Source organism: Coenobita brevimanus, chromosome 64 (assembly GCF_032717465.1).
Source record: "Coenobita brevimanus isolate Jiangsu-jjx chromosome 64, ASM3271746v2, whole genome shotgun sequence".
NCBI classification, from domain to species: Eukaryota; Metazoa; Arthropoda; class Malacostraca; order Decapoda; family Coenobitidae; genus Coenobita; species Coenobita brevimanus.
In genome coordinates this window covers 8021464-8048413 of record NC_137017.1, presented here as the reverse complement: position 1 = coordinate 8048413, position 26950 = coordinate 8021464, and the positions used below count along the sequence as shown (strand labels likewise).

Sequence of the window (26950 nt, the reverse complement as noted above, 5' to 3'; positions counted from 1 at the left end):
AAAAAGTTCAAAGGGCCGCTACAAGATGGATACCAAGCTTAAGGGACCTAAGCTTTGAAGAAAGACTAAATAAACTGAATCCACCAACACTACAGGAGAGAAGGAAAAGAGGTGACATGATAATGCTATATAAGTGCATATCAGGAAAGGAGAAAATAGACATAAATGATTACTTAACATATGGAGAAGCATCAGCAAGAGGACACTACAAAAAACTGCATCAGAAGAGAGGTGATAAAGACGTAAGGAAATTCAGTTTCCCAAACAGAGCAATTGATCAATGGAATGCACTACCGAATGAAATAGTGTGTGCCAAAACAATTCACAAATTTAGGGATATGTACGATAAATATGGTTTAAGACATAGGACAGTACGAGCTTGACTCATTCCTGTAAAGATACAATTAGGTAAGAACAATTAGGTAAGAACACACACACACGCACACACACACACACACACAGTGTTATAATGCATTAATTTCTTGTTGCAGCATGTTCATAGTTAAGGTATATTATATACTTTTTATGTATTGTAGTGTTTTATGTTTGTGTATTAGTAATGTGACTATGAGAGTAAAGTATAAGGTTAGCTTGAGATGTAACTGCCAGTTAAGAATGACGATTTGGGGGTTGGGTTGGGTAAGGGTATGGGGGAGGGATGAGAGCTGGGGTTGAGGCAGGTGGAACTCATTTTGTCCCCCACTCCCATTACCCTGGGTATATAAGGGTAGGAAGGGGGCACCCCTGAGCAGAAATTAGTGATTGCAAGTGTACAAGATCATTAAAGAAACACTTAAAATTATATGGGTTATTTTACTCAACGGAAATGCATAGAAGTGTAGATGAATAGTTGCAGGCAGGTACAACCAAGGCCAAGAGCAGGTCCAGGCCAGATAAATCCTTAGATAAAGACCAGAAAAATTTTTAAAAATTTGCCATGAAAGATTCAGAGTATTGGGATTTTGGGATTATTGGTCGTCGCATTGGAGAACTTTTACCGTAGTTTTTTTTTTTTTTTTTTTTTTTTTTTTTTTTTTTTAATAGGAGTTTTACTGTTACTTATTTTCAGGAGACTTTCCCCCCCCCCCCCATTAAAGGAGAAATTTACTAAACTGTTGCTGTTTTCAGGAGACTACCTAGTGCTTCACCTGAGCGAGCTGGTGAGAATGGGGTTCATGGCAGCCACCAGTGATAGTGACCACCTCCGCCTCGAGGGTCTGCGCATCCTACACATCATTATCGACAAGTTTGCTCACATCCCTGAGCCAGAGTTCCCTGGCCATGTCATACTGGAACAATACCAGGCTCAGGTGAGGTTATTCTTGTTTCACTGTAACTTCGTCTAAAATTACCATCTCTTCAATGCCGTAGTTAAAAATACCAGGCTCAAGTGAGATATACTCTTTTCACATTAACTTGGCTTAACATTGCCTTCTTTTCAATGTTGCAAACTACTTGGATAATACAAATCCCAGCTTAGGTATACCAATATATCATTTTATTTCTTCCCACTGTAACTTGGCCTAAAATTGCCATCTTGCCATCTCAAATGCAGAGCTGTAACACAAGATTAACACTAGAAATATAGTACTAGTCATATAAAAGTGCTGTGGAAATCATGAAGAGCCATTACTTGAAAAAAGTTAGATCAAAAATCTGTATCAGGTTATTGTGAATAAATTGAAGCTAGGAGATAGTCATTGATATCTCTGTGCTTGATGTTTACTTTTTTTTCTGTGTACAAAGGCATATTATCTGCACCTGTCATTTCTTCTTTTCTTAGTCTTTTTGTAGAGGTATTTACCTGAGTGTAGATTAACTGTTATGCAGCCAAACGGTATCCAAGAAAGTATGAAATTATTCAAATCTTTGATATTTTTTCATTATCATCATCATCATCATCATCATCATCATCATCATCACTATCTAATCCAATGTTGCCCCATGAGGAGCCTAGGAGCCCAGGGCTAGGCAAGTTGGTTCTGACATTTAAGATGAGAGTAACGAGCCTCGTGCATACATGAGTTGAACAGTGAACCCCAGCCATCCCATGGATATAAACCTACACCGGCTCAATCCGATTGGAGAGCCTTAATTACTGACTAAACCACCAGGCGCCACAATTTGGTTATATGGTTATCATTCAGCATAGTAAATGGTTTCCTGGTGTACAGGAAACCATTTGGCTTGTCACTCAGTGTAAAGTCACCCATAGGCAGAAGGAAGAGGAAAGAGCGAAGGAAGGAAAGAGAAGAGTGAGTGTGAAGTCACCTGTAGGCAGAAGGAAGAGGAAAGAATGAAGGAAAGACAGACAGAAGAGGGAGTGTAGAGTCACCTGTAGGCAGAAGGAAGAGGAAAGAATGAAGAAAGTAATGACAGAAGAGGAAGGAAGAGAGGAAGGGACAGTCATCCAAGAGCAGCATTACATCGAGTGAGTGGATGGTGAGCGCCCCCCACCTACCACTACCTTTTTAACAGTTTTTATTGTTGTTAGAAACCACGTTGTTAATTGTGAAATATAAATTTTGACAGGTTGGTGCTGCTCTTCGGCCAGCGTTTGCCCCAGACACAGCCTCTCATGTCACAGCTCGGGCTTGTGAGGTCTGCAGTGCTTGGATTTGCTCAGGTCTGTTACTAGTATTTGTGTGTTTGTTAAAGGAGAGCAACATATAATTGTTAGTATTTTTAGTACTGTGGCAGCATTCCCTGTATTGATTTTCTTATATCATGAATAAATGGCAACATATTCAGATGTATTGCCTGTTTTTGTAAGATGCTTTTGTATTATCAGGAACAAAAGTTTGCCCAGTATTTCATCTCTTTTGCTCCTCACTTTCCTTGCTGGCAAATATTCTTAAACATGGAGGATTGTTATGATTCTCTGCCCATAGAAGATGCTCTTTTATGTCTTGCATTAAGATGAAAAGTGAGAATCCCTAAGTGTTAAGAAGAAGCATTGGAATACTAGTCAAACTTTTGTCCTTGACTGTAGTCTGACTGACTGTTGTGTTAATGGCATATACACTAATGCAGGTGTGGCGCGAGACTTGAATGACTTACGTCGGGTGCATCAGCTTTTGGTGTCATCCCTGGCCAAGCTGAACAAGGGTAATACCAAAGGCCTGTATAATGAGAGCGCTGCCACCCTAGAGAAGCTCGCCATTCTCAAGGCATGGGCTGAGGTCAGTGTCAGTGCCTGCTTCTTTCATGCATAGATATCATGTTCTTTTTGTAATTCAGACTGCTTGCCTGGACTCTCATGTTGCACCACCTCTTCTTACTGTGTGTAGAATACAATCCATTTTCCATATGTTCTTCCACTACTGGCAATTGGTGTGTGTATGCAACTGCTGCTCATAATAGCAATGTTTTGAGCATGGTTTATAGCTACCACCATATATTCCTCAGAGAAAAAGCAAGTAAATCCTTCCACTTATGAATTTTACCTTAAAGGGAGAATATATGTGATACTGTACAGTATTTAATTTACACAGTGAAATTTTATTTTATGTTTTTCATATACTGTTAGTATTAACAGAGAATTTGCCTCAGGAACTAAAATATGATTACATTTCCTCTGTTAGTGGTAGGTGGGAGCACATACCATCCACTCACTTGATGTAGTGCTGCTTTGGGTGTCTGCCCTTTCCTCTCTTCTTTCCTTCCTCTTCTGTCTTTCCTTCATTCTTTCCTCTTTCTTCTGCCTATGGGTGACTTTACACTCCCTCTTTTGTCTTTCTTTCCATCATTCTTTCCTCTTTCTTTTGCCTGTGGGTGAGTTTACACTCTCTCTTCTGTCCATCTTTTCTTCTTTCTTTCCCCTTCCTTCTGCCTATGAGTGACTCTACACTGAGTGACAAGCAAATGGTTTTCTATACACCAGGAAACCATTTACAACACTGGGTTGTAACCATATAACGAAATTATGGCACCTGGTGGTTTAGTGGGTAAAGAAGGTGCTCCAGTCATATTGAGCCTGTGTAGGTTTATATCCAAGGGGTGGTTGGGGTTTATTGCACATGTAATGCCATTGAGGGTTGAGTGAGGCTGGTCACTCTCATCTTAAATGTCAGGACCAGCTTGCCTAGCTCTGGGCTCCTATGCTTCTCATGGGGCGACATAGGATTGGATGGTAGATGGATGGAATATTAATCCCAATGAATCTGTACCTGTTGATGTTGCTTGGTAGATGGATGGAATATTAATCCTAATGAATCTGTACCTGTTGATGTTGCTTTCTGTTTTAGGTGTATGCAGTTGCTCTGAAAGGTGCCAATGGAGGTGAAAAGATTGATGACGATGTGGTTGAAGACGACAGACCAGAATCTGAGTCTTCGCTGCAGCCATCTGAGGAGAGTCTGCTGAGTCTAGTGCAACCAGAGTTAGTAGCATTGTCCAAGTCCTGGCTGGCAGCACTAAAGGATAATGCTCTTCTCTCTCTTCCACCTGGTACAGTAGTAACATTCCTTGGTGATGTACGTATATGAAAAAATTTCTACCCTTTCCTCTCTTCCTTGCTTCTTTCCTTCTTTCCTTTTCTGTCTTTCTTTCTCTCATTCTTTCCTCATCCTTCTGTTGACAGGTGACTACACTGAGTGACAAGCCAAACAGTTTCCTGTACACTAGGAAACCATTTACTACACAGGGTGGTAACCATATTACCAAATTATGGCACCTGGTGGTTTAGTGGGTAATTAAGCACTCCAATCAGATTGAGCCTGGGCAGGTTATTATCCAAGGTGTGGCTAGGGTTTATTGCTAACGTATTGCCACTCTGGGATGAGTGAAGTTGCCACTCGTTTTAAATGTCTGGACCAGTGTGCCTAGCCCCAGGCTCCTATGCTCTTCATGGGGCAACACAGGATTGGATGGTGGATGGATGGTTACAGTTGAGGAATGAAAATTCATCTAATATTTCAGCTTCACACATGTTATGCCTCTATCAGCCTCATAGCTTGGGAATATTAGCCAGCAGAGGAAATAGAGGTCTATCTATCTATTTGTTTCCACCCCATCTGGGATTAATACATCTGCCAGTAGATACATAGACTTCTCACCTGTATTGGGTAATGTTCGTTAGCTGAGAGGCTGATAGAAGAATAAAAGATTATAGTGGTGTAATAAAACCGTGAATGTCCCAGTGTCAAAGAATAATGTGATGTTCTTAGTTTACAATGTCCTTATCAGGGGTTCCTCTATCTCACAATAAATAGACAAATTATGGGTGGTAGGTGGGGGCACTCACCATCCACTCACTTGATGTAGTTCTGCTTTGGGTGTCTGCCCTTTCCTCTCTTCCTTCCTCTTCTGTATTTCTTTCCATCATTCTTTCCTATTCCTTCTGCCTACAGGTGACTTTACACTCCCTATTCTTTCTTTCCATTGCTCTTTCCTCTTCCTTCTACCCATGGGTGACTCTACACTGAGTGACAAGCCAAGTGGTTTCTTGTACACCAGGAAACCATTTACTATGCTGGGTGGTAATTGTATCACCAAATTATGGCACCTGGTGGTTTAGTGGGCAATTAAGGCACTCTAGTCAGATTGAGCCTGTGTAAGTTTATATCCAAGGGGATGGTTTGGGTTTATTGCTCATGTAATGCCACTCAGGGATGAGTGAGACTGGCCATGCTTGTCTTAAGTGTCAGGACCAACTTGCCTAGCCCTGGGCTCCTGTGCTCCTCATGGGGCAGCATAGGATTGGATGATGGATGGGTGGATGGATTATAAATGAGTTCTCTTTCTTTCAGAGTTTGCTAGTCAGCTTCCCCATGATGGAGGAGCCTTCTACTCAACAGAGAGTGTAGAGAGTGTTCGTCCATACTATCGCAGTGCTTGGCCACCTCTGCTCTATGCTGCTGCCCTTTGGCTCAGCTCAGGCGGCTTTGACCAACCTGTGGAAGATGAACTGGAGGAGGGAGAGCCAAGTCCCCCACCTGCAACTCTACCAGCCAGTGCTCCACAACCTTCCAGATCACTTGAGGATGTCAATACAGATCGTTTCTATCTTCTATTGGGTTGGTATTGACTAGCTGGTGGGTAGTGTGAAGCCTAAAAGTGTGGATGGTTTTGCCCTTGAGGTAGATTGAGTCGAGAGTCTGTGGGCTTGAATGATCCATGAATGAGAGTATGGTCCTTTTGATTTGTCATGGTCTTTATTAGTACTCCCTCTGTCAGGTTTGTTCTTTGCTTTCCTCATATTTCCTCATCTAATCCTTCAAAAAATAGGTAAAGATTTTTTAGCAATTAGATATAAAAGTAATAGGTGATGGAGTAGTGTTTCTCCAGAAGAGTGGTGAGATCATAATTTTTAACTCTAAATCAGTAACATCATAATGGAATGGTAATACCATTTGGAGAATGTACCAGGATGGAGGATATATATTACTTGTATGTACTTTACAGACATAACAGCAAAGTGATCTCACATTGATTCTTCTTCCTAGGAATATGTTTAGAGTGGTTATGCAGTCCAGTCCACAGTGATGACCCTGAACGCAGTGTTGTGTGTCTTCGCTCTTTAGAAACACTGCTAGAATCTCCCTTTCCTATGAAGATTGTTGGACCAAATTCTAACCTTGCAACTGAAATAGCAACTGTAATGCACAGGTATGTTTGAATTTATGAAGTCAGACATTTGTCTCATAAGGTTACAGGAAATGCTCTATGTGGTTCAGGCAGGTCATAGAAAAAGTGGGTAGAGGTCCTGAAAAAAGAACCTCAAAGGTAGGGGACTTGATGGGAATGCTGAAAGAGACCATGCAGCTTGAAAAATGGCCATCAGGCAAAAAGGCTGACCCATAAATGAATGAAACACCACCAGTAACTGTGAGTTTTTGTATTGTATTTGTGGTAGGTGGGGCGCTTACCATCCACTGACTCGATGTAATGCTGCTTTGGGTGTCTGCCCTTTCCTCTCTTCCTTCCTTCCTCTTCTGTCTTTCTTTCCACCATTCTTTCCTCTTCCTTCTGCCAGTGGGTGACTTTACACTCTCTTCTGTCTTTCTTTCCTTCATTCTTTTCTCTCCCATCTGCCCATGGGTGGATCTGCACCAAATGTGCACCAGGAAACCATTTACTATGCTGGACGGTAACCATATAATCAGATTATGGCACCTGGTGGTTTTGTGAGTAATTAAGGCACTCCAGTCAGATTAAGCCTGTGTAGGTTTATATCCAAGGGATGATTGGGGTTTATTGCTCATGTAATACCACTCAGGGATGAGTGAGACTGGCCACTCTCATCTTAAATGTCAGGACCAACTTGCCTAGCCCCGGGCTTCTGCGCTCCTAATGGGGTAGCATAGGATTGGATGATGGATGGATGGATGGTATAAACAGAACTGTACTGGTATTGTTTTATGCTGTTTTGATGACTTTTAGTGCAATATGTAGGTGGGGCTGCTCACCATCTACTCGCTCGATGTAGTGTCTGCCCTTTCCTCTCTTCCTTCATTCCTCTTCTGCCTTTCTTTCCTTATTTTCCTCGTCCTTCTGTGGACAGGTGACTTTACACTCCCTCTTGTCTTTCGTTCCTTCACTCTTTCCTCTTCCTTCTACCCATGGGTGACTCTGCACTGAGTGATAAGCCAAATGGTTTCCTGTACACCAGGAAACCATTTACCATGCTGGGTGGTAGCCATATAACCAAATTATGGCACTTGGTGGTTTAGTGGGTAATTAAGCCGCTCCAATCAGATTGAGCCTGTGTAGGATTATGTCCAAGGGGTGATTGGGATTTATTGCTCACGTAATGCCACTCAGGGATGAGTGAGGCTGGTCATTCTCATCTTAAATGTCTGGACCAGCGTGCCCAGCCCAGGGCCCCTACACATCTCATGGGGTAGCATAGGATTGGATTATGGATTAATGGATGAAATACTTTGTATCAGTGTTTAAACAGATTCTAAAGTATATTTAAGACATATAAGTTTGTGGTAGGTGGGGGCGCCCATCATCCACCCACTCAGTCTAGTGCAGCCTAATAGTCTTTACACTGAGTGACAACCCAAATGGTTTCTTGTCATAGAAGGAATCCGTTTACCATATAACCAAATTATGGTGTCTGGTGGTTTAGTGGGTAATTAAGACGTTCCCATCGGATTGAGCTTGTGCAGGTTTATATCCAAGGGGAGGTTGGGGTTCATTACTCATGTAATGCCACGCAGGGATGAGTGAGGTTGGTCACTCTCATCCTAAATGTCAGGATCAGTTTGCTTATCCTTGGGCTCCTACACTCCTTTTGGGACAACACAGGATTAGATGATGAATGAATGAGTACTGTATTTCAGTGCCATGATTAGCTAATTGATATGTATGGAGTATGATAATGCAATTACATGTAGCCACTATAATTTTTGTGTCCCAGCCCATGTACAGTGATCATAATGTTTGATGTATGGTAGATATTTACTTTCTACTGTCAGACAAGTGTTGAGCTCAGACCACATCGATGTACATCAGTCAGCGGTGACGGTAGTGTCACTGGTGGTGAGAGCGGCACAGCAAGCACTAGATCAGGAAAAGAAGAGGAAGAACAGGAAAAATAAAGGTATAAAAGCAATCTTGAGATATAATTAAGGTCTCAGTCTCTTGGCTATAAAAGAAACTGTTGTGCAACGTCATTAGTTAATGCTGTCAGTCTTGTCTTACATGTTCACAGTTGAATAAAATTATGTGGCATTAGCCGTAATAGAATGCCAAAGTTGTGCCAGACATGATAGGGCTAATAGTTAAATTATTAACTCTTTGGCTTCTGTGACCCATTGTCAGATGAATGAAATATACCTGGGATCAGCTGGAATATTATACTTGAAAAGAAATGACCACAAGAGAGTTGAAAAGTTTTTATTATTTACAGATGAAGTTCCAGCCAACCAGGAGTGTGAGGGAAGTGAGGCTGATCTACTAGGGGAGGGAAAGGAATCAGGAGAAATTAACACAGCACAGTCACTGGTCTTCACTTCTCTGCAGGTAGGTTTAAAACCATGTGTCTGCTTCATTGGGTATCCTATGTTTTTATTTATTACTCAGTATAATAGACTCCCTCTGCAGACTGCAGTACAATATTTTGATGAATAAAAAGTAACAAACCATTATATATTGTGTGGTTTTGTTAGTGACTGATGTGACTACTTCATCAGTCACTGACAACATTTGCCAAGTTTATGTTGAAGCTTAAATGGTGAAAAGGAGACGCAGTATTATTGATGCAGGTGTTATCAGTGTTAAAATTGATATATTGTTGTACTTGGCCCAACAGTTGCCAGGTGCTGTTTACGGGGATTCCGTAATGGGAAGCATGGGGTCATTTGAATTGATTGATTGAAGTATATTTATTTGCAGGTGTGTTTATGTGTGCTGGTTCGACATAAGCCAAGACTAGCACCACAGGTAGTTGCATCAGCTCCCTCACTCCTGGCTCCCCCACGCCACCACGCAATGCCACACCAGCTGGACATTCTTCTCTCATCCACTGTCTCATTACTGACAGCCCTCCCAAATTTGTGCTCTCCAGCAGGTAATGTTTGATTTGTTATTACTGCTGTAATAATCAGAATTTTGCCAAATTGTGGCATTCAGAGTAAGAAAAATTAGGTTGCAGTGATTATGACAACCATGATCATGATTGTTACTATTAGTAGTAGTAGTAGTAGTGTCCGGTAGAGCCAGGATTCTGGTGGCTTGAATGATGAGTGAATGGAAGCATGGCCCATTGGATTGGGCAAATTTGGGCTGTCTGGACATTGCTTCTCCTCACCCTGCCCTAGGGTGGAAAAGGAGGTCTGGATGATAATGATGATGATGATTAGTGTTTGGTGGTAGGTGGGGGCACTCATCATCCACTCACTTAGTGTAGTGCTGCACCCAGGTGGCTGCCCTTTCCTCTCCTCCTTTCTACTTTCTTTCCTTCCTCATGTGTCATTGTTTCCTTCATTCTTTCTTCTTCCTTCTGTCTACAAGTCGATCTACACTGAGTGACAAGCCGAATGGTTTCCTGTACACCTGGGAACCATTTACTACGCTGTGTGGTAACCATATAACCAAACTGTGGTGCCTGGTGGTTTAGTGGGTAATTAAGGCGCTCCAACTGGATTGAGCCTGTGCTGGTTCATATCCAAGGGGTAGTTGGGGTTTATTGCTCATGTAATGCCACTCAGGGATGAGTGAGGCTGGTCACTTTCATCTTAAATGTCAGAACCAACTTGCCTAGCCTGAGGCTTCTACACTCCTCGTGGGGCAACACAGGTTTAGTTGATGTATGTATGTGTTATTATTGTTGTTATTGTTATTATTATCATCATCATTATCATAATCATTATCATCATTATTATATTGCCAAACTGTTACAGGTGGAGTAGCCATATTACCAACGGTGCTGTACCTACTGACTGGGGTACTGAAGGAGTGTGGTAAGCTGTGTGAGAGTGGTGTTGGTGGCAGCACGTCAACCCTTATGACAGTGGTGCTGGACGCTCTGGCCACACTGGCGCGGCACCCCTATGCCACAGATCCACGCTCCACATATCAATGGTGCAGCCTCCTACAGTCAGCCCTTGCCAACATTATTGATCTTAGTAAAACCTGTAAGTTAATGTAGTCACATTTCACATAGCTTAGGGTGTGTGGGGGCAGACGACTACTTTAGGTGAAGTAATTTTGATTGAGACATGCTCTGGTCCTTGACGAAGAAGTTAAAGGCACATAAATGCACTAATTTCTGACTTATAACAGTCTTGCAGTGTATCATAAGCAAAAGAAAAGGTACCATACTAAGGTATCAGAAACTTACTGATGAAACAGCATTAAGTGCAATAGACTTAAACAAGGACTAACTGTAGTTGTTACAGCAGTAGCAACAACAAAAACAAGGGTCAGATGAAGATGACATATTTTACTAGGTTTTCCCACTTTATCAGTAGGTCCCCAGAGTTCATGCTTTCCCAGTCCCTATTTCTGGATCCTTCCCCCTATTTATATTTTAACAGCAAGTAGCGTTGGGATGATGATGATGATGTATGTGCAGGTGATGATGATGGCGTGAGGGATGAGGTGGTAGTGCTGCGAGGTGTTGCCCAACTGGTACTCCATGCTCCACCTGCTGTCACGCGACCACACAACCTCCACTACCCTGCCATCAATTTATTCAAAACTGCTACCCAGAATCAGAATCTATCAGTATGTTTTTTTGTTTTTCATTGCATTTAGTACAGTAGATACTGTTTAGTCCATGTAAATCACAGATACATTTAAGTGTTACGGCTTTATGTGTCTGCTCTGTTAGTGTGAAAATATTGCTTTTAACAAATAATTTATATATTTAGTACAACTTACGTTTTCTTTAAAATATACTGATATCATATGATGTCATGCACAGGTGGTGATCCAGTGTATTCAGACACTGGAATCAATCTTTAGCCACAGTTGTGGTGAGATCTCAACAGCGTACATCCAGGCATTGGCTCCTCGCATACTGCAGCTGCTTCACCAGGCTGGAACACCGCCAGCACTTACCTCTGAGGCACACCTCACCCTTCTGACAGAGAGTATTTCAGCCATGGAGCTCCTTCTTCCTCGTACCCTGCCTCAGCACCGTCAGTACCATATACACCTCACTGTTTACATATTATTACATTTGACTGGTACCATTATTGTGCCTTAAATGTTCTGAGCTATGGTGGCCTTGCCTCAGGCGCCTGCATTTAGAATGGGTTAATGTAGGATTTTGTTGTTACAGTTACACGGTACCATATTGTAAGTAACTGAACTCAAATTAAGTCCAAGCATTTTGGACTGTTCCATGTTAAAGTTCATAAACAGAATATGATGCAGTATGAAATGTAAGTTGCTGTATTTCATTTTGGAACAGGAATGTTCTTTCTTATCAAGAAATACAGTAATGGCTTGACTAACCATAATTCATGTAGTGTTTAAGCTATTGTTTCTGCACAATGTATGAGATGGGGAAGTACTGACATGGTTTAGAGCCATCTGTTGAGTGAAAATAATATCATAATTGTTCTTTAATTAAATAACAAGGACTTTCATATTTTTTTTCCATGTCTCTGGATCCTGTCCCACTTAACCCTATTGTTAAATGGGAAGAAAGATCAGGACAATGATCTTAATAATGATGATGATAATAATGATGATTATAATTATAATGCTGGTGATTGTGATGATAATGATGATGGTTATGATGGTAAATCTGGTGATTGTGATGAAAATGATGAAGCCAGTGGTGATGAAATTGATAATAATGAGGATTAAAGATTTTACTGGTATGTACTATGTTGCCCTAGGGTGGGAAAGGAGGTCTGGATGATGATGATGATGATGATGATGTACTATGTTATGATTGCCTTCTTGCAGGAGTGGAACTAGTAGGTGTGGTGGTGGGACTCCTGGTGGGATGGTTACAAGACACTAATCGACTGAGCAGCGTCTCACAGTACACTCGTCAGCTTCACCAGTATGCTCTTGCGAGGCTTCAGAAGATAGGGCCCCAGTACCCGCAGGTGAGTGTTTCTCATTCTGTATCCATTTATCTGTTTACTTTATCTACAATGTGAGATGTTGGAGAGGGATGTCTTTATGTGGTGGCACTGATATGATGGATATACCTTGCAAGTGTTTTAGTGAATAGAAAGCTTACAGTAAAATCTGTTTTCAATGACTGCCTTACCTCCCTTAAGAATTACTGAATTGTTCATGGTAATGTTGTTCCATACTAAGTAAACCTGTACTTAAATTTTGGTAATGTGCTTTTACGAAGTCCGTGTTATGTTAAGTTGCAAAATGTTAATATGTATGCAGTACGGCATTAATTTAAATTCTCATACTTAATTGTAAGAAATGTTGAGATACTACTTACATTCATTCATCATCATCATTATGATTTCTTTTTAGCGTATGACTTTATTTAATCTATACTGTCACCATCCACTCACTCGATGTAGTGCTGCTTTCGGGTGCTTGCCCTGTCCTCTCTTCCTTCCCTCTTTCCATCCTTCCTCTTCTGTTTTTCATTCCTTCATTCTTTCCTCTTCCTTCTGTCTATGGGTGACTCTACACTGAGTGACTTTCCAAATGGTTTCCTGTACACCAGGAAACCATTTGCTGTGCTGAGTGTTAACCGTATACCCAAATTATGGCGCCTGGTGGTGTAGTGGGTAGTTAAGGCGCTCATCATTATGATTCCTTTTTAGCATATAACTTTATTTAATTTATACTGTCACCATCCACTCACTCGATGTAGTGCTGCTCTCGGGTGCCTGCCCTTTCCTCTTTTCCTTCTTTCTTTCCATCCTTCCTCTTCTGTCTTTCTTTCCTTCATTCTCTCCTCTTTCTTCTGTCTACGGGTGACTCTACACTGAATGACAATCCAAATGATTTCCTGTACACCAGGAAACCATTTACTATTCTGGATGGTAACCATATACCCAAATTATGGCACCTGGTGGTGTAGTGGGTAGTTAAGGCCCTCCAATTGGATTGAGCCTGTGTAGGTTTATATCCAAGGGGTGGTTGGGGTTTATTGCTCAAGTAATGCCACTCAGGGATGAGTGAAGCTGGTCACTCTCATCTTAAATGTCAGGACCAATTTGCCAAGCCCAGGGCTCCTACCCTTCTCATTGGGCAACACTGGATTAAATGATGGATGGATGGATGGATAACCAATCTTGTTGTATATAAACTATATTGAAGTAAGAATGAACATATTCAGTACTCATGGTGTGGTCGTGTGTGTTTCAGGAATTCCGTGTTGTACTGAGTAGCAAGGCTGATCTGAGAGTGAGACTAGAGGGAGCACTTAAAAGCCAGCAGGAGGCCAAGAGTAAGGTTGACACATCATTACCTAACCTCGCACATCACCAGCCAACCATTAAATTGAAAACTGACTTCTCTAACTTTGCATCAAAGACGTAAAGGAGGAATTCTGTTAAATAAAACTGCACAGGTGTCCAGATAAAGTCAGTAAGTTCCATCTCTCATGTGTTGCACACACTTTCAAATGTGTGTCTGTATCTGTTGTTCCTGTCATGGTAGCTTGTGACCCTTGCATACCTGAAGGATAGCAGTGTATGGACAGCTTGTAAGTACAGTCAAGGACAGAAGTTGATCTACTGTTCCATTGCATCCACTTCACACTAAGGTCATGCCTGTTTCTCTCCCTATGGGAAAAGGTATGTATGAAGCATCCTGCTAGTTTAATAATATTAGCTGGCATAGGAGAATGAGAAATGAGGTTAAATGTGAGGTGAACTTTTGATCCTGACTCCACAGACAAACATTTGCCTAGTATTTCACCTGTTACAGTTTTCTCTTTCCTCTGTCAGCTAATATTCCTAAAGTGAGAGACACAGTATGTTTTTCTGCCCATGATTTTCTGAAATGTGTCAGAGAGGAAAGCAACGAACATGCCATACTGTATGTGTGCAGTAGAAATTGTGAAATAATAGGCAAAATTTAGTCCTTGACTGTACAGTGTCAGAACTGAGAAGATTGGTTACCTATTTTACACAGTTTTAATAGAGAGAGAGGATGGTAATTAGATGGGTGTGCAGGGGTATACATTTTTATTCTTTCTTGCAGAAAATTGTATTCATCCTTTCATTCTGTTTTCATGGTGCAAGATCTTTGTCATTCTCTGTTGTTAAAAACTGTTGATGTGCCACTCTAAATTTCATTATGTTGGCATAGGGAAATGGAGAGTATCTTGCATTTGTTAATCCTTTGACTCCAGGTGATGTATCCAGATAAGTTTATTCTTGCTGCCACCAAATTATTATATTCCGCATAGGAAAGACTTTTCTTCCTGAAGGGGTTCATTATGGCTGTACGTAACTTCTCCAGTTTGTAAAATTTATCCGAAGTTTAACAAAATTGCTAGGAAATAGCAAGAAGAAAATAAAATTGCTCTCCCTATACTCAGTGGGTTAATCTGTATGTGCTATTTCTTGGAATATTTCTAACCATTATAGTAAGCTCGAATGTAGGTTCATGTAGCACAGAAACTCTTTTACTGTACAGTTTGCGAATCTTGAGAAAACTTTATGCTTTGATAATATACAAGTTATGTATTCCTTTATATGCTAAGTTAGAGCTAAGCTTAAAGTCCTGTGTTAGGTTTTTCCAATAAATCTTACTGCATTGAAACCAAACTCGGCCGTACATGATCATTTTTGGATCAGTGGGGCCAAAATCATAGGCATGCATACAACTGGTTTCCAATTTTTTGTGTGATTTGTTTTTCTAGGAAGGGCAAAAGGACAGTGCAGATTCTCCCCCGTGCCGCCAGTTATCTATTTATCCATCTATAGCCAGATGCCATAATGCTGTAAGGGGAGGCTGTTTGTCTTTGACTTAGATATTCTACAGGGAGGGACACTAACCCTCCGCCAACCCACTTGTTGACATGTAGGGAACAAATATAAGTTTGTTGTATAGTTACCGCCCAGCATTGTAAATAGTTTCCTGGTTTCCTGTTGTAAATGGTTTCCTGGGTTACAGGAAACAATTATGCTTGCCACTCAGTGTAAAGTCACTTGAAAAGGAAAGATGATAATAAAAAGTGACAGGAAAGATGGGAAAATAGGAGGAGAGAAGGCCAGACAGAGAAAAAGGATGATAAACGTGAAGAAAGAAGTACTTAGGGAGCACTACATCAAGTGAGTGGATGATGGTTGCCAGGACCTAGTACCTCCACTTGTTCCTGTAAAAATAAAACAAAAAGTCAGGACAGGCAATTAGTTGTAAATATGTAAAGAATTTCTCCCTAGCTAGTATTCATAAACCCAAGATTGTGGAGAAGAAGCCAAGCTCCCATTTTTTTGTGATAATTTCTGAAGCATGTGACGAAGGTAGTCTGTGTCTGGCATTTGTGTATATTCGCTGACTGTACTTTTTAATGTGGGATGCAGATGGATCATATCTTACAGTCATTGGCATGTTAGAAATGTCTGTCATAACTTGTTGGCCTGTCTTCTCCTTTGCAACTCAAGCTTTAAGAGTATCGTGGACTGTAATTACAAAGTTACAAGAAACAGCATTAATACTTTTGTACTGGAAGAAGACAGAGTATTATGCAATTCCGATATCATATTATATATATACAGTTGTTCCACAATTGTCCGACATAATAGAGCCAAAGGCATGTCTGGGTATTGGCAATGTCCAGATAATGAACAATATCCCCCTACTATACCCAGACCTTACCTGCTCCCAACCTCCAGCATATGCCTGACCTATTTGCATAGTACTTCTGCTTACTTTGGCAGTGTTTTCTGGTCATTCAGGCTCATTTAGACTTCAAAACACACATAAGAATATTGACAATAATTTTTAACACCAAGAAAACCATGCAAGAAAAACACTGAAAACCAAAAAGCATCCTAGCTATACATTGCTGTATGTACAGTGCCCCTCCTAATATGGGCAGTGTTTTCTGGTCATTGTGCCATATTTAGACATCAAGACACACATCCAAAATAATCTTAAAAGACAAGAAAACAATAATAAAAAAAAAAAAAAAACATTGAAAACCAAATAACACCCTGCCTATACACTACTGTATGTACAGTACCCCTCCTAATGTTGGCACTGTTTTCAGGTCAATCTGCCATATTTAGACATCAAAACACACATAGGAATATCCAAAGTAATGCTAAACACTAAGAAATCCATGCAGAAATAATAATAAAAAAAAAAAAATGCCTAAATGCACAGTACCCCTTCAAATTTTGGCAGTGCTTGCCTGGCATTCTGCCATATTGAGACATCAGAACACACATAGGAATATCCACATTAATGGTAAACACCAAGAATAGAATCCATAAACAACAAAAATCCACAAAAAACCTGAAGATGGTTGGAAAATCGGTTACCGTTGTGATAGCTGCTAAAAAAAAAAAAAAAAAAAAAAAAAATCCACAGCTAAATATTCCACCAGAAATTGGTTATATTGGTATAAATGGTATACCATCATCCTCACTGGTGTTTATACTATAAGATAAGCTAATATAAACACAGAAAACTGATGAGTTAAATAACAAAACTGCAGTGAAAATAAATGGTGTTCAGGAGTAAAACTTACCTTCACATAACTTCCCACCATCTTAGTGGAAATTTTTGCTACACCTTGCAAGAGTTAAGCACATGTCTAGATGTACAATTTTATGAGCTGTCTCGTGGATTTCGCGGAATTTTTATACGACCAATAGTTTTCCAAATAAATCACCAAAAACAGTGTGAGGGAGGGGAGGGACTGAGGGAGTATATATATATATATATATATATATATATATATATATATATATATATATATATACACCTGTATATATATGGAGCCTCTGTGGTACAGTGGTAAAGTATGCATCTTGCTCGCCGGTGGACGTAGGTTCGCCACCTGCCAGAGTCGTAAAAACTTTGGGAAGTGTTCACCGAGCCACTGACCGCTTTGGCGGACATAAGGTGTGTTGTGGTTGAACCAGTTTCCATACTAGTATGCTTGCACCCAGTCGGCTTAAGTCAGGCTGATTACACTTGGTTCACAGACTCCACACACATCCAAAGCCACTCCAACATTACAATTTCAGTCACAAGTACTTCTCACCCTGCATACAGTCTCTACCAGACAGCCTAAGCCACTGGGTAGAGATACATTGGCAGTATCGTCCCTGCTTCGGTAGGGATAGGCTGGTCCTGCAGTGGACCTCAATGGCTGCTGCTGTTGCTGCTGCTGCAGATGATCATGGTGATACCTGTATATATATATATATATATATATATATAAAGGGTACAACAAGGAAGAAAAGTTGCTGGTTCCTTGAAAGCAGTGATAAACAGGGAAGTGAGCATGGAAGTGAAAAAGTTACTACATGATAGTATTGTGATACCAACTCTAACGTATGGAAGTGTTTGAAGTCAGGAGTGAGAGCAGGGGAAATGAGTTATTTGAGAGGAGCATGTGGAGCCACATAGAGAGACAGACTGACAAATGAAGAAGTGAAGGAGTGTTGTGGTGTGGGTGTGGATGTGATAGGAAGCATTAGGAGAAACACATTGAGGTGGTTTGCCCATGTGGAGAGGATGGAGAGTGAGAGACTGATGAGGAGAGTGTGAGTGAAGTGGAGGGGGTGGGGAGAGGGAGGGGGAGCTGGAGGGATGGAGTGGAGAGGTATATGAGAAAAAGGAGTGAGCTGGGAGCAGGGCAGTGAAATGGCGGGGGACAGGGCGACATGGAGGCGATTTGTTTGTGGCCACCCTTTACGCAATTAAGGCGTCTGGCAATATATATACTGTATATATATTAGGTATGATATATTAACATGTATGTTATGTTTACACTTTCAGGTTACATTGTAAGATATGTTTAGACATCACTTTGTTATGAAGACATTTTCAGTAGGTGGGTGTATTGAAGGTAGTGCTGTTACTGCTGCCATAGTGTACAGTATAAACTTTGCTGAGTTATGAATGATATGTGTGACTAAAGGAAGAAAGTTAGACCATGTCATATAGTGCTGTCCCTTTACAATATTTATTTTATTCATAATTTTCTCAGATAATTTTATCACACTTAGGGAGAGAAATCAGAGAGTGAGGAAGTTTGTAGAGACTTTCTCTAACCCTGTCACTACAGATGGATCCCCCAGAGCTAAGGAAATCATGTGGAAGTAGCAAATTTTTATGGAAAAAAAAAAGTCATTGCATTCTTGAGGTTAAGAATATGGCATGTGGCAGTACCTAGAGAAATAGACTTTGTAATGTTGCATTCAGTCCATTAACTCCTTCGGTATTGTGACATTTTTTCACTTTATTCTTGCTAGGTACAGCTAATTTTATTTGACTTATGACAGATCTCTCACACTGAAGGGGTTAATGAATGCTTTATCCAACCTCTCCAGTTTGAAAATTCTCGTATGATCTGAGTAAAATTGTTTAGTGATAGGAACAAAAAAAAGTTTTCAGATTGAAGGCGATGACATAGTACCGGTATTGCCAGCATCATTGTGAAAACTACATTCCAGTAACATAGATATGTTGGTGAAGCTGCCACACTTATAGAGTCTATTAGATTACCATGGGAGATATATTTATGATAAATCTACGTATCATAACAGAACACTGCTGCATTGATTGTAGTAGAGTTTATATATTGTTTTTATAAGAACAGTTTCAGGAACTTGGTCACCATAACTGAGTATTGAGCTTGTTTGGATGGCCACAGTGCTTGACGAGTTAGGATAGAGTTCTGACTCATGTCTTCCCTTACATTCTTAAAGAGTATTGTATTGTAGCCTGAGTGTATGGTAATGTGGGTCATACATGATAAATGGCATTGGAGATATTGTAAAACTTCTTCTTTTGTGATTTATGCAGCACATTACGCCTCAGTATCCTCTTGTATTTTATTGGAACAGATTATGGCAATAGTAAAACTATATACGGTACTGTAAATAACACATGACAATGTTAGGGTGTAATATGCAAAGTAAATCGTAAGGAAGAAGAGCTACAAAGCCTCCGCCTCGTAGAACATGACCACGTGTAGTGTAATATCTTCACCAAGTTATTTATGAGAAGGTATGGTAAATATGAAGAGGGTTTTATCCTCTGAAAATACAACATATTTGTAACTATCATCTGAGCTCCTTAAGGTTCTGTAGTATACAGTAATTTGTTTGAAATTATATGTTTATCCAAAGATTGAGGGACTTCATGACTTAGGCAATACCGTATCTGAGTATATTGAACCTTATACCAAATATATAGAAATGTTTATTGATTATGTTAGCTGTTAACCTACATAAGGATAACTTCTGAAATTAGTTTTGATAGAAAAGAATGTTTTCTTCATTTAAACTAGTTTAGGAAAATCAGAGTAGTCTCTTTGGAATTGGATATATAATGGATTTAAGGCTATCGTCTTGATTTTTTATGAAAAAAATCTGAAATTTTTTAATATTCTGAGAAAATTCCAAGAAGTTCTAGCATCCTTCCTCTATCTCTGTGCAAAGTGATAGCATCTTCAGAAATGTATAAGTGTTTTAATATTGTGTTTTTGTCCACCCAAATCAAGTGTTCAAGTGCAACTCCAGCACACCTACATGCATCATGATATAGCTTTATGCAGAATTTACAGAGAAATATATATATATATATATATATATATATATATATATATATATTTTTAATAGACCTAATACTCCTTTCAAAATCTGGCATTTTTTAAAATCTCAGCTGTATACTCAGTGCAGCTGGAAGCATGAGAGGGAGAGAGAATGTGCTACTCAGTGCTCCGTCAACTTTGACGGTCGTTTTTGGAGAACATATGTTTTTAACCTTTGGACTCTGTTAGCTCCTAAACTAATAAGCTATAGGAAAAATAAAGGTACCAATGGAAAGCCCATAAAATTTATTATAAATTCTCTAACTGGAATGTTTTTAAAATGATATGTTTGGTGTAAAGAGCTTGCCAAACATCCAGGAAATTGGTACAGTAGGAAACTTAGATATTTATTGGAAAAAAAAAAAATCACGATATTCATCTAATGCAATTATCATAAAACACAGTAGAGAATCTGTAAAGCAACTCTTTATGATTATTTTTCCACATAGCATGCCAAATTTTATGCATCACTTTAGGAACCTTTTAATTTCGTGTAGATAAGTTAGAAATTTTTGACATAAAGTCTCTAAATAAAAATCTAACAAACCGAATTTAATGAAACTTATACACAAACAATCCCTCATGTAGGTCAATAACTTTTGTAAATTGCAGCCACTTAGCCCAAATTGTTTTGGAGCAACATGTCAAAAGAGAAGATGGACTTAAGGCTTGAATGATAAATGAATGAATATCTGGTCCATTTCAGTGAGAACTGATTTTGTAGCTTCTGATTTTTTTTTTTTTTTTTTTTTCACTCTATCATTCAGTGGGAAAAGAGTTTGGGATGGTAATGACAGTGATGATGATGATGATGTACACATGATTAGGCCTGTGTGATGGATCCATTATTCCCAAGGGCTTGAGTGGTGTGTGAACAAATGTTCTGGCTGGGTGCATCAGAGCATGCTGTTAATAGTTCTCTCACCTTCACCACCTTCACTTTTCCTTTTTCCTTGTTTTCTGTGTTCTACTTCATCCCATGTTTAGATGGGGAAAAGGGCCATGATGATGATAATGATATGTGGATCCTGCCTTGCCTTTTGTTGTATAAGAAATGGAATGAAGACTCTGAATCCAGTACATAAGTCACATACAGTGCATCTATTCTCACTTCCCTAGGAATTGGTAAATATGTGGTGACTTCACAGTTCCTCCACAACTGTTACTCTTTCATTTTCATTCATAAGCATGTTATCACTTTACGTGCAGTTTGTTCTGCATTTCCCACAATGCAAGTGATCTTTGTCTTCCAACAATCCTCACCATGGGGCATTCAGAAATGTAGTCATTGTTGTGCACATCACATCATGAGTCACATATTATCTGTTATCACTTCACTGCATTTCACTTCATAACCTTAGCTTACTCTTCCAGTCAGAGTTTTCATACTTTCATGGGTTTTAGTATATTAACCCATGAGGCAGACCTATTTTCAGCAGCTGTTGTTATTAATTTTTAAACTTGTGTTAGACAGGCTAGCCACCTTTGCTTGTAGGGATCCAAGTCAGATTTTTCAGAGAAGTATAACTGTGAAAGTATGCAGTTAGTTATTATGGATTAATTTGCTGGAAAACTTGGCTGTGCTTTGTGATTACTAATAAGTTTGAATAATTGTGGCACTTTGCCAGTCAGTAAAAAAAACTTTGCACATTTTATCTCACCTTTATCAGCCCTGTATGTGTCCACAGTATTAACTGGTATTTATTGTGCTTGTACTTCAGTATTCTGCATCCAGAGGATGGTTATTCATCCTCTTGAGTAAGAGAGGAAATGATTAATCTGAATAATCCCACAGCAGCCTGCAATTTTCCTAGTAATAAATTTGTTTAGCCATATCTCCATTATATGTCATTGTCCAGAGTACCATAGAAGTTATCCATAAGATGGTTAAAGCTATGTTCATTACCAAAATTATTATCATTACTGTTTTTTATGCTTACTCCATTTTTTTTTTTTTTTCATTGGAACGGTTGAGGATGATGATTATTGTGCTTTTTTTTTTTTTTTTTTTTTTCGGTATCTGCGTTATAGTCCATATTTTGTAACTAAACATGTTATTTTTTTATTTTTGTCATACTGTATAACTACAGCAGTTTAGAATTACTGAGTGACTTGGAGGTGCAGAGATTTTATTCAGTGAAGTTTATTATTATTATTATTTTTTTTTTTTAGTTTTTTTCTAGGGAGGGTGAGGAGTTGTGGATCATTTCATATTGTACTACTGTACTTGTATTTATGAATTACTGCATATTTTCAGTAAAGCACTCTGACAGATATCCTCCTTGCAACCAGGAGATTATTTTGTTCTGTTTAGCACAGGTATTTAAATTGCATTTACTAGCATTTTTACTTGGCTATTGGATTTTAATTTTTACTTGCATGTGTTCTATACAGATTGTTATGTATTGTAATATGCTTAGTTTGTCAGTATCCTTTTTTGCTGAACTTCATCAGTGGATCAGCCCATTAAGAATTTTACGTTCTGTATTTTTCTTTTTTTACGTATTTGTCCAGCTTTCAGCTTCATAGTATGTTATATTCTCAGTTTATTTGGTATACTGTATATTGAATAAGAGTACTGCCGACTTTCCTGTAAAGTATTTAAGATTTTTATTTTATATAGCTCTGATTGGAAATGAGTAATAATGTTCTTCAGCTGGTTGTTTTATGCCAGTCATTTTTTAAGTACAGTAACATGAAACAAGGACATCAGTCAACAAGTTTGTCCTTTGTTTCATTAGCCCCTTAATTCAGGTGATGGCCTTTATTGGTTTATTCTTGCTACCTTCAGATGATTTAAAATAATTCATCTTACCAGTAGGAAAGATCTCTCATACTGAATGGGTTAATGAAGTCTGTCTTTATCAAGCTGAATGATATTATCTGAAGGTGGCAAGAATAATTTATCCTCTGAAGGAGCTAATGTGAAACAGTGTATTTTAGGCATTTACCAGATCTCCATAATATTGTGTACATGGTGTCAGTTCCTCATGGGGAACAATTGACTCTGGACTCCAGTGACCATGTTTTTGGCTTAGGAGGTTTTCAGGCATCTCTTCCCAAGTGAATTGTTTGGATTATTATTAAATACAACTTGAACACAAATTCCACACCCATTTCCCACGATGTTTTCATTTTATTTTCATTTTTGAAGACTGCAACATGCTTGCATGTGTCAGCCTTGGTCACCTAATGGCGGCTCTCCATGCTGCTCGATCTCTGGCAGCTTTCCTATTTAGTCCCTTAACCCTAAGGTCACACTCAGTGACTTTGTCCCAGGTCTTCTTCGGTCTACCTCTCACTACCTTACCTCCAACATTAACACTTCTCACTTGCTCCACCCAGTTATCATCCCCCATCCATTCCACATGCCCAAACCATCTCCATCTACCTCTCCTCATCACAGCACCAATACACTTTAGTCCCATCCTACCTTTCAACTCTTCCATTGTAAACCTAGCCCCCTCAGGCCTTGCATTCAAGGATGCATTGCACATCCACCTAATCATTGCAATTTCTGTATGCTTGAGCATAAAAAAAATCCTCCCACATTTGTACTCAAGTGTTAAGAAGTGGGTGGGGGTGAGTCACTTCTCCAGAGGCAGAAAGAGGTGTTCCAAAGACTTTCAGATGTGTTACCCTTCAGTAAATGTAGAAGATGGCTTAAACTGTGTAGTAAAACTGCCAATCTGTGTCAGACATGTTCAGGTTGACTTCTGGAGTAGGTGCTGTATATGCAAACATTTTTTATTATAGCAGCCAGCTTCTACATTGCTCTTTATTATGTTACTGATATCTCTCTGAATATTGAGTTGCAAAAATAACATTAATGATGATATTGACATTCTAAATGCAGAAATATGCTGATAAGGAAAAGGGAGTAGAGAGCTTCCTAATCCATGAAAACACAACCCAACATCTTACTGATGTTTTTGTAATATTCCAGTGAGTCTCATTCCTAAGTGACTGAAGGTTTTGTAGCACCTCTTCCTCAGTTATTAATTTTTCCTGCTGCACCTCAGTACATCATCATGTATGTCATTGATACAAATTATGTCAGAATTGAAACAAACAACACATGAAGTTAAGAGTAATATGCTTAAACCTAAATTTGCAAAGTGGGATGCAGATCCTTATTTTTTTATGATTTTTAAAGTACAGTACGTGATTATTGTGGAGCGTATTTGACTTTCACACTGTATAAGATTGCTGACTGTGTTCTGTATTATTTGATGCAGGCTGACCTTACATAATAACCAGAGTTGTTGCATAAATGACCTTTGATGATTAGGAGCTTGCACTCCTCTTTGCAATTTAAGGTTTAAGCATAAAACCTTAAACTAAGCATAAAACCATACTAAACTAAAAAAAAAAATGCTAAGGAAGAGGTGATACAAAGCCTCATTTTGCCACTTAAACTTTGGGCCAATGACACTTCTTAATACAGAGATCAGAGTTATGTGAATGTGACATTTGTAATGTTTTATTGTTTATCCTGATGGGGATTGGTAGGGATGTATGTATGTAATAATCTGTGATTAACTGGTTGAGTACCAGAATACTGTAAAAAAAGTTTTAGAGGTTCATTCTACCTCATTTTCCCATTAACTGACTAATTCCACTACACAGAAAAAAAAAAAAAAATTGTTGATAACATTGTTCAAATACAGTATGAAATACTAAAGCAATAAAATATAGTTAGATATCATGTTGTGTGGTTCTCCTGTTACATTTTTTCCTTTTTGTTAATATAAAAATAAAAAAAAAATGTAAGAAATGCCTCACCATACACCGTATACATCTTAGAAACCACACACAGTACATCATATGGATCATAATTTTATTCCATACACACCATTCACTGTGCATTATACATTATACATGCTTTACACCATATGCATCATAACCATACACACCATAGCATCATACACCAAACATACCATAATCATCATACACCATACCATAGCATCATACACCATACATACCATATGCATCATACATTATACATATATGCATCATACACCATACACACCATATGCATCACACACCATACATACCACATACACCATATGCATCATACACCGCACATATATGCATCATACACCGTACATATATGCATCATGCACCATACATAATATGTGCATCATACACCATACACACCTTATGTTTCATACGTCATACACACCATAGAATGCATCATACGTCATAATTTTATACACCATACTCCATATGTACTGTACACCATATGCACCATGCACCGTACACTATATGCACCACACATCTTATGCATCATATACTATACCATACACATCATACATAATGTCCATATGCATCCTAAACACCATACACATGGCATACACATAATACACCATATGTACTGTACCATGCACTACATATACAGTACCTTAGCCTACACCATAATGCAATGCACTATTCACACCGTATCCACATGTACACCATCCACACCATATCCATACATACCACACATCATATACATCATAATTAGGCACATACCCCGTGCACACCGTACACCATACGTCACCATCTCGTACCATGCACACCATATACACCCTACAATACACACTATACTATATAATACACCATATATTTATACAGTATCGTCTACCATACACTCAACACCAAGCACTGCACAATGCACCACGTAGTATACACGATAAACTATATTCACTCTACATCCTACAGCATGCTCCATAAATTATTATACTGTATAACCGTACGTTCATCGTACCGTACGCTATGTATTATACACACAATATGCTATATATCCGTTAAGTTAGGCTTATATACGTTGATATTTGTTTTACATCTTTGTGGGAATAAAATAGCAGTCAAATTATTAATGTTTTACATAAAGGAAGCGCGTAAGTTAGAGGGATTCCGCTATTACCATATTTGGCTGGTCCCAAGCTGTAAGAATAAATATAACAGAAAACGTACCAAAGTTATTTCCCGTTTTCTTTTGAACGTTTTGTGAATCGGAAGCCAAACAAAAGCTCGTCCGAATAGTCGAAACAATGCACGTGGATAATGTAATACAGTTTTCTATAACATGAGGCATTTAGGCGTTAAAGGGGAGCACAGGTGTGGAGGAGAAAGTGGCGTTCCTGTGCTGCCTGGTTACTGGTGGAGATAAGAGATGAGTCAGTGGAAGTGAAGGTGACGGAGGGAGTGCGAGAGTTGGGAGGCAGTGCCCTATATGGCTACGGTGGGGGTGGAAGAGCTGGTATTTCTCGACACATCGCACCTGCAATATGTCCTATACTAACCGTAAGTTTACGTACTGATTGTTCATATAAATGCCGGGTAGTGAAGGAAGTGGTTATGGTGTGTATTATAGGTCAGGAGAACATATATGTGAAAGACAGACAGGAGTGGGCGGTGTCCGGGTACCTGAGAGGTGACAGCGCCGGGGCAGAGTTGGCACTCATGATAAGGATTTATATTTGATTATCATTTAATTGGATGTTTTATGTTACTTGTTACGTTATGTTTATCATTTTCAAAGCCCTTAAATAGGACTAGCTGTTATAAAGTTGCTTTGTTCTTTCAGGAAATACAGTATGAGTAACCACTTTGGAAGCTGATGTTTATTGTTCGAGCTTAAGATTAATTTTAGAGGTATAGATACTGGAGATTCAAAAATATAATTAGAGGTGTACTTTCCCCATTTTTTGTTTGGGCCGAGCATAACAGTTCAATTATGTTTTCATTAACTAGGAAAAGTTTATACCGCAAGAAATGCATAAACAAATGTTT

General features: G+C 39.1%; 2 protein-coding genes across 7 annotated transcripts in view; both read left to right on the top strand.

Moving 5' to 3' along the window:
- LOC145404652 (HEAT repeat-containing protein 5B) overlaps window positions 1-13987 on the top strand; it is a 41024-nt gene extending 27037 nt beyond the window's left edge. The window contains exons 23-36 of the mRNA XM_080276176.1: window positions 1129-1310; window positions 2533-2626; window positions 3034-3182; window positions 4248-4449; window positions 5751-6017; window positions 6447-6609; window positions 8427-8551; window positions 8861-8973; window positions 9346-9520; window positions 10353-10586; window positions 11027-11178; window positions 11378-11594; window positions 12373-12518; window positions 13756-13987. Of these exons, the coding sequence (XP_080132302.1) occupies window positions 1129-1310; window positions 2533-2626; window positions 3034-3182; window positions 4248-4449; window positions 5751-6017; window positions 6447-6609; window positions 8427-8551; window positions 8861-8973; window positions 9346-9520; window positions 10353-10586; window positions 11027-11178; window positions 11378-11594; window positions 12373-12518; window positions 13756-13929 (2393 nt within the window). The 3' untranslated portion in view covers window positions 13930-13987. The remainder of the gene's footprint in view (window positions 1-1128; window positions 1311-2532; window positions 2627-3033; window positions 3183-4247; window positions 4450-5750; window positions 6018-6446; window positions 6610-8426; window positions 8552-8860; window positions 8974-9345; window positions 9521-10352; window positions 10587-11026; window positions 11179-11377; window positions 11595-12372; window positions 12519-13755) is intronic.
- A 12374-nt stretch (window positions 13988-26361) lies between these two features.
- flr (actin-interacting protein 1 flr) overlaps window positions 26362-26950 on the top strand; it is a 36633-nt gene continuing 36044 nt past the window's right edge. For 5 of the 6 annotated variants that reach the window (XM_080276181.1, XM_080276180.1, XM_080276178.1 and 2 more), the window contains exon 1: window positions 26362-26461. In XM_080276181.1, the coding sequence (XP_080132307.1) occupies window positions 26446-26461 (16 nt within the window). In that variant the 5' untranslated portion in view covers window positions 26362-26445. The remainder of the gene's footprint in view (window positions 26462-26950) is intronic. The other variant, XM_080276182.1, reaches the window with a different exon arrangement.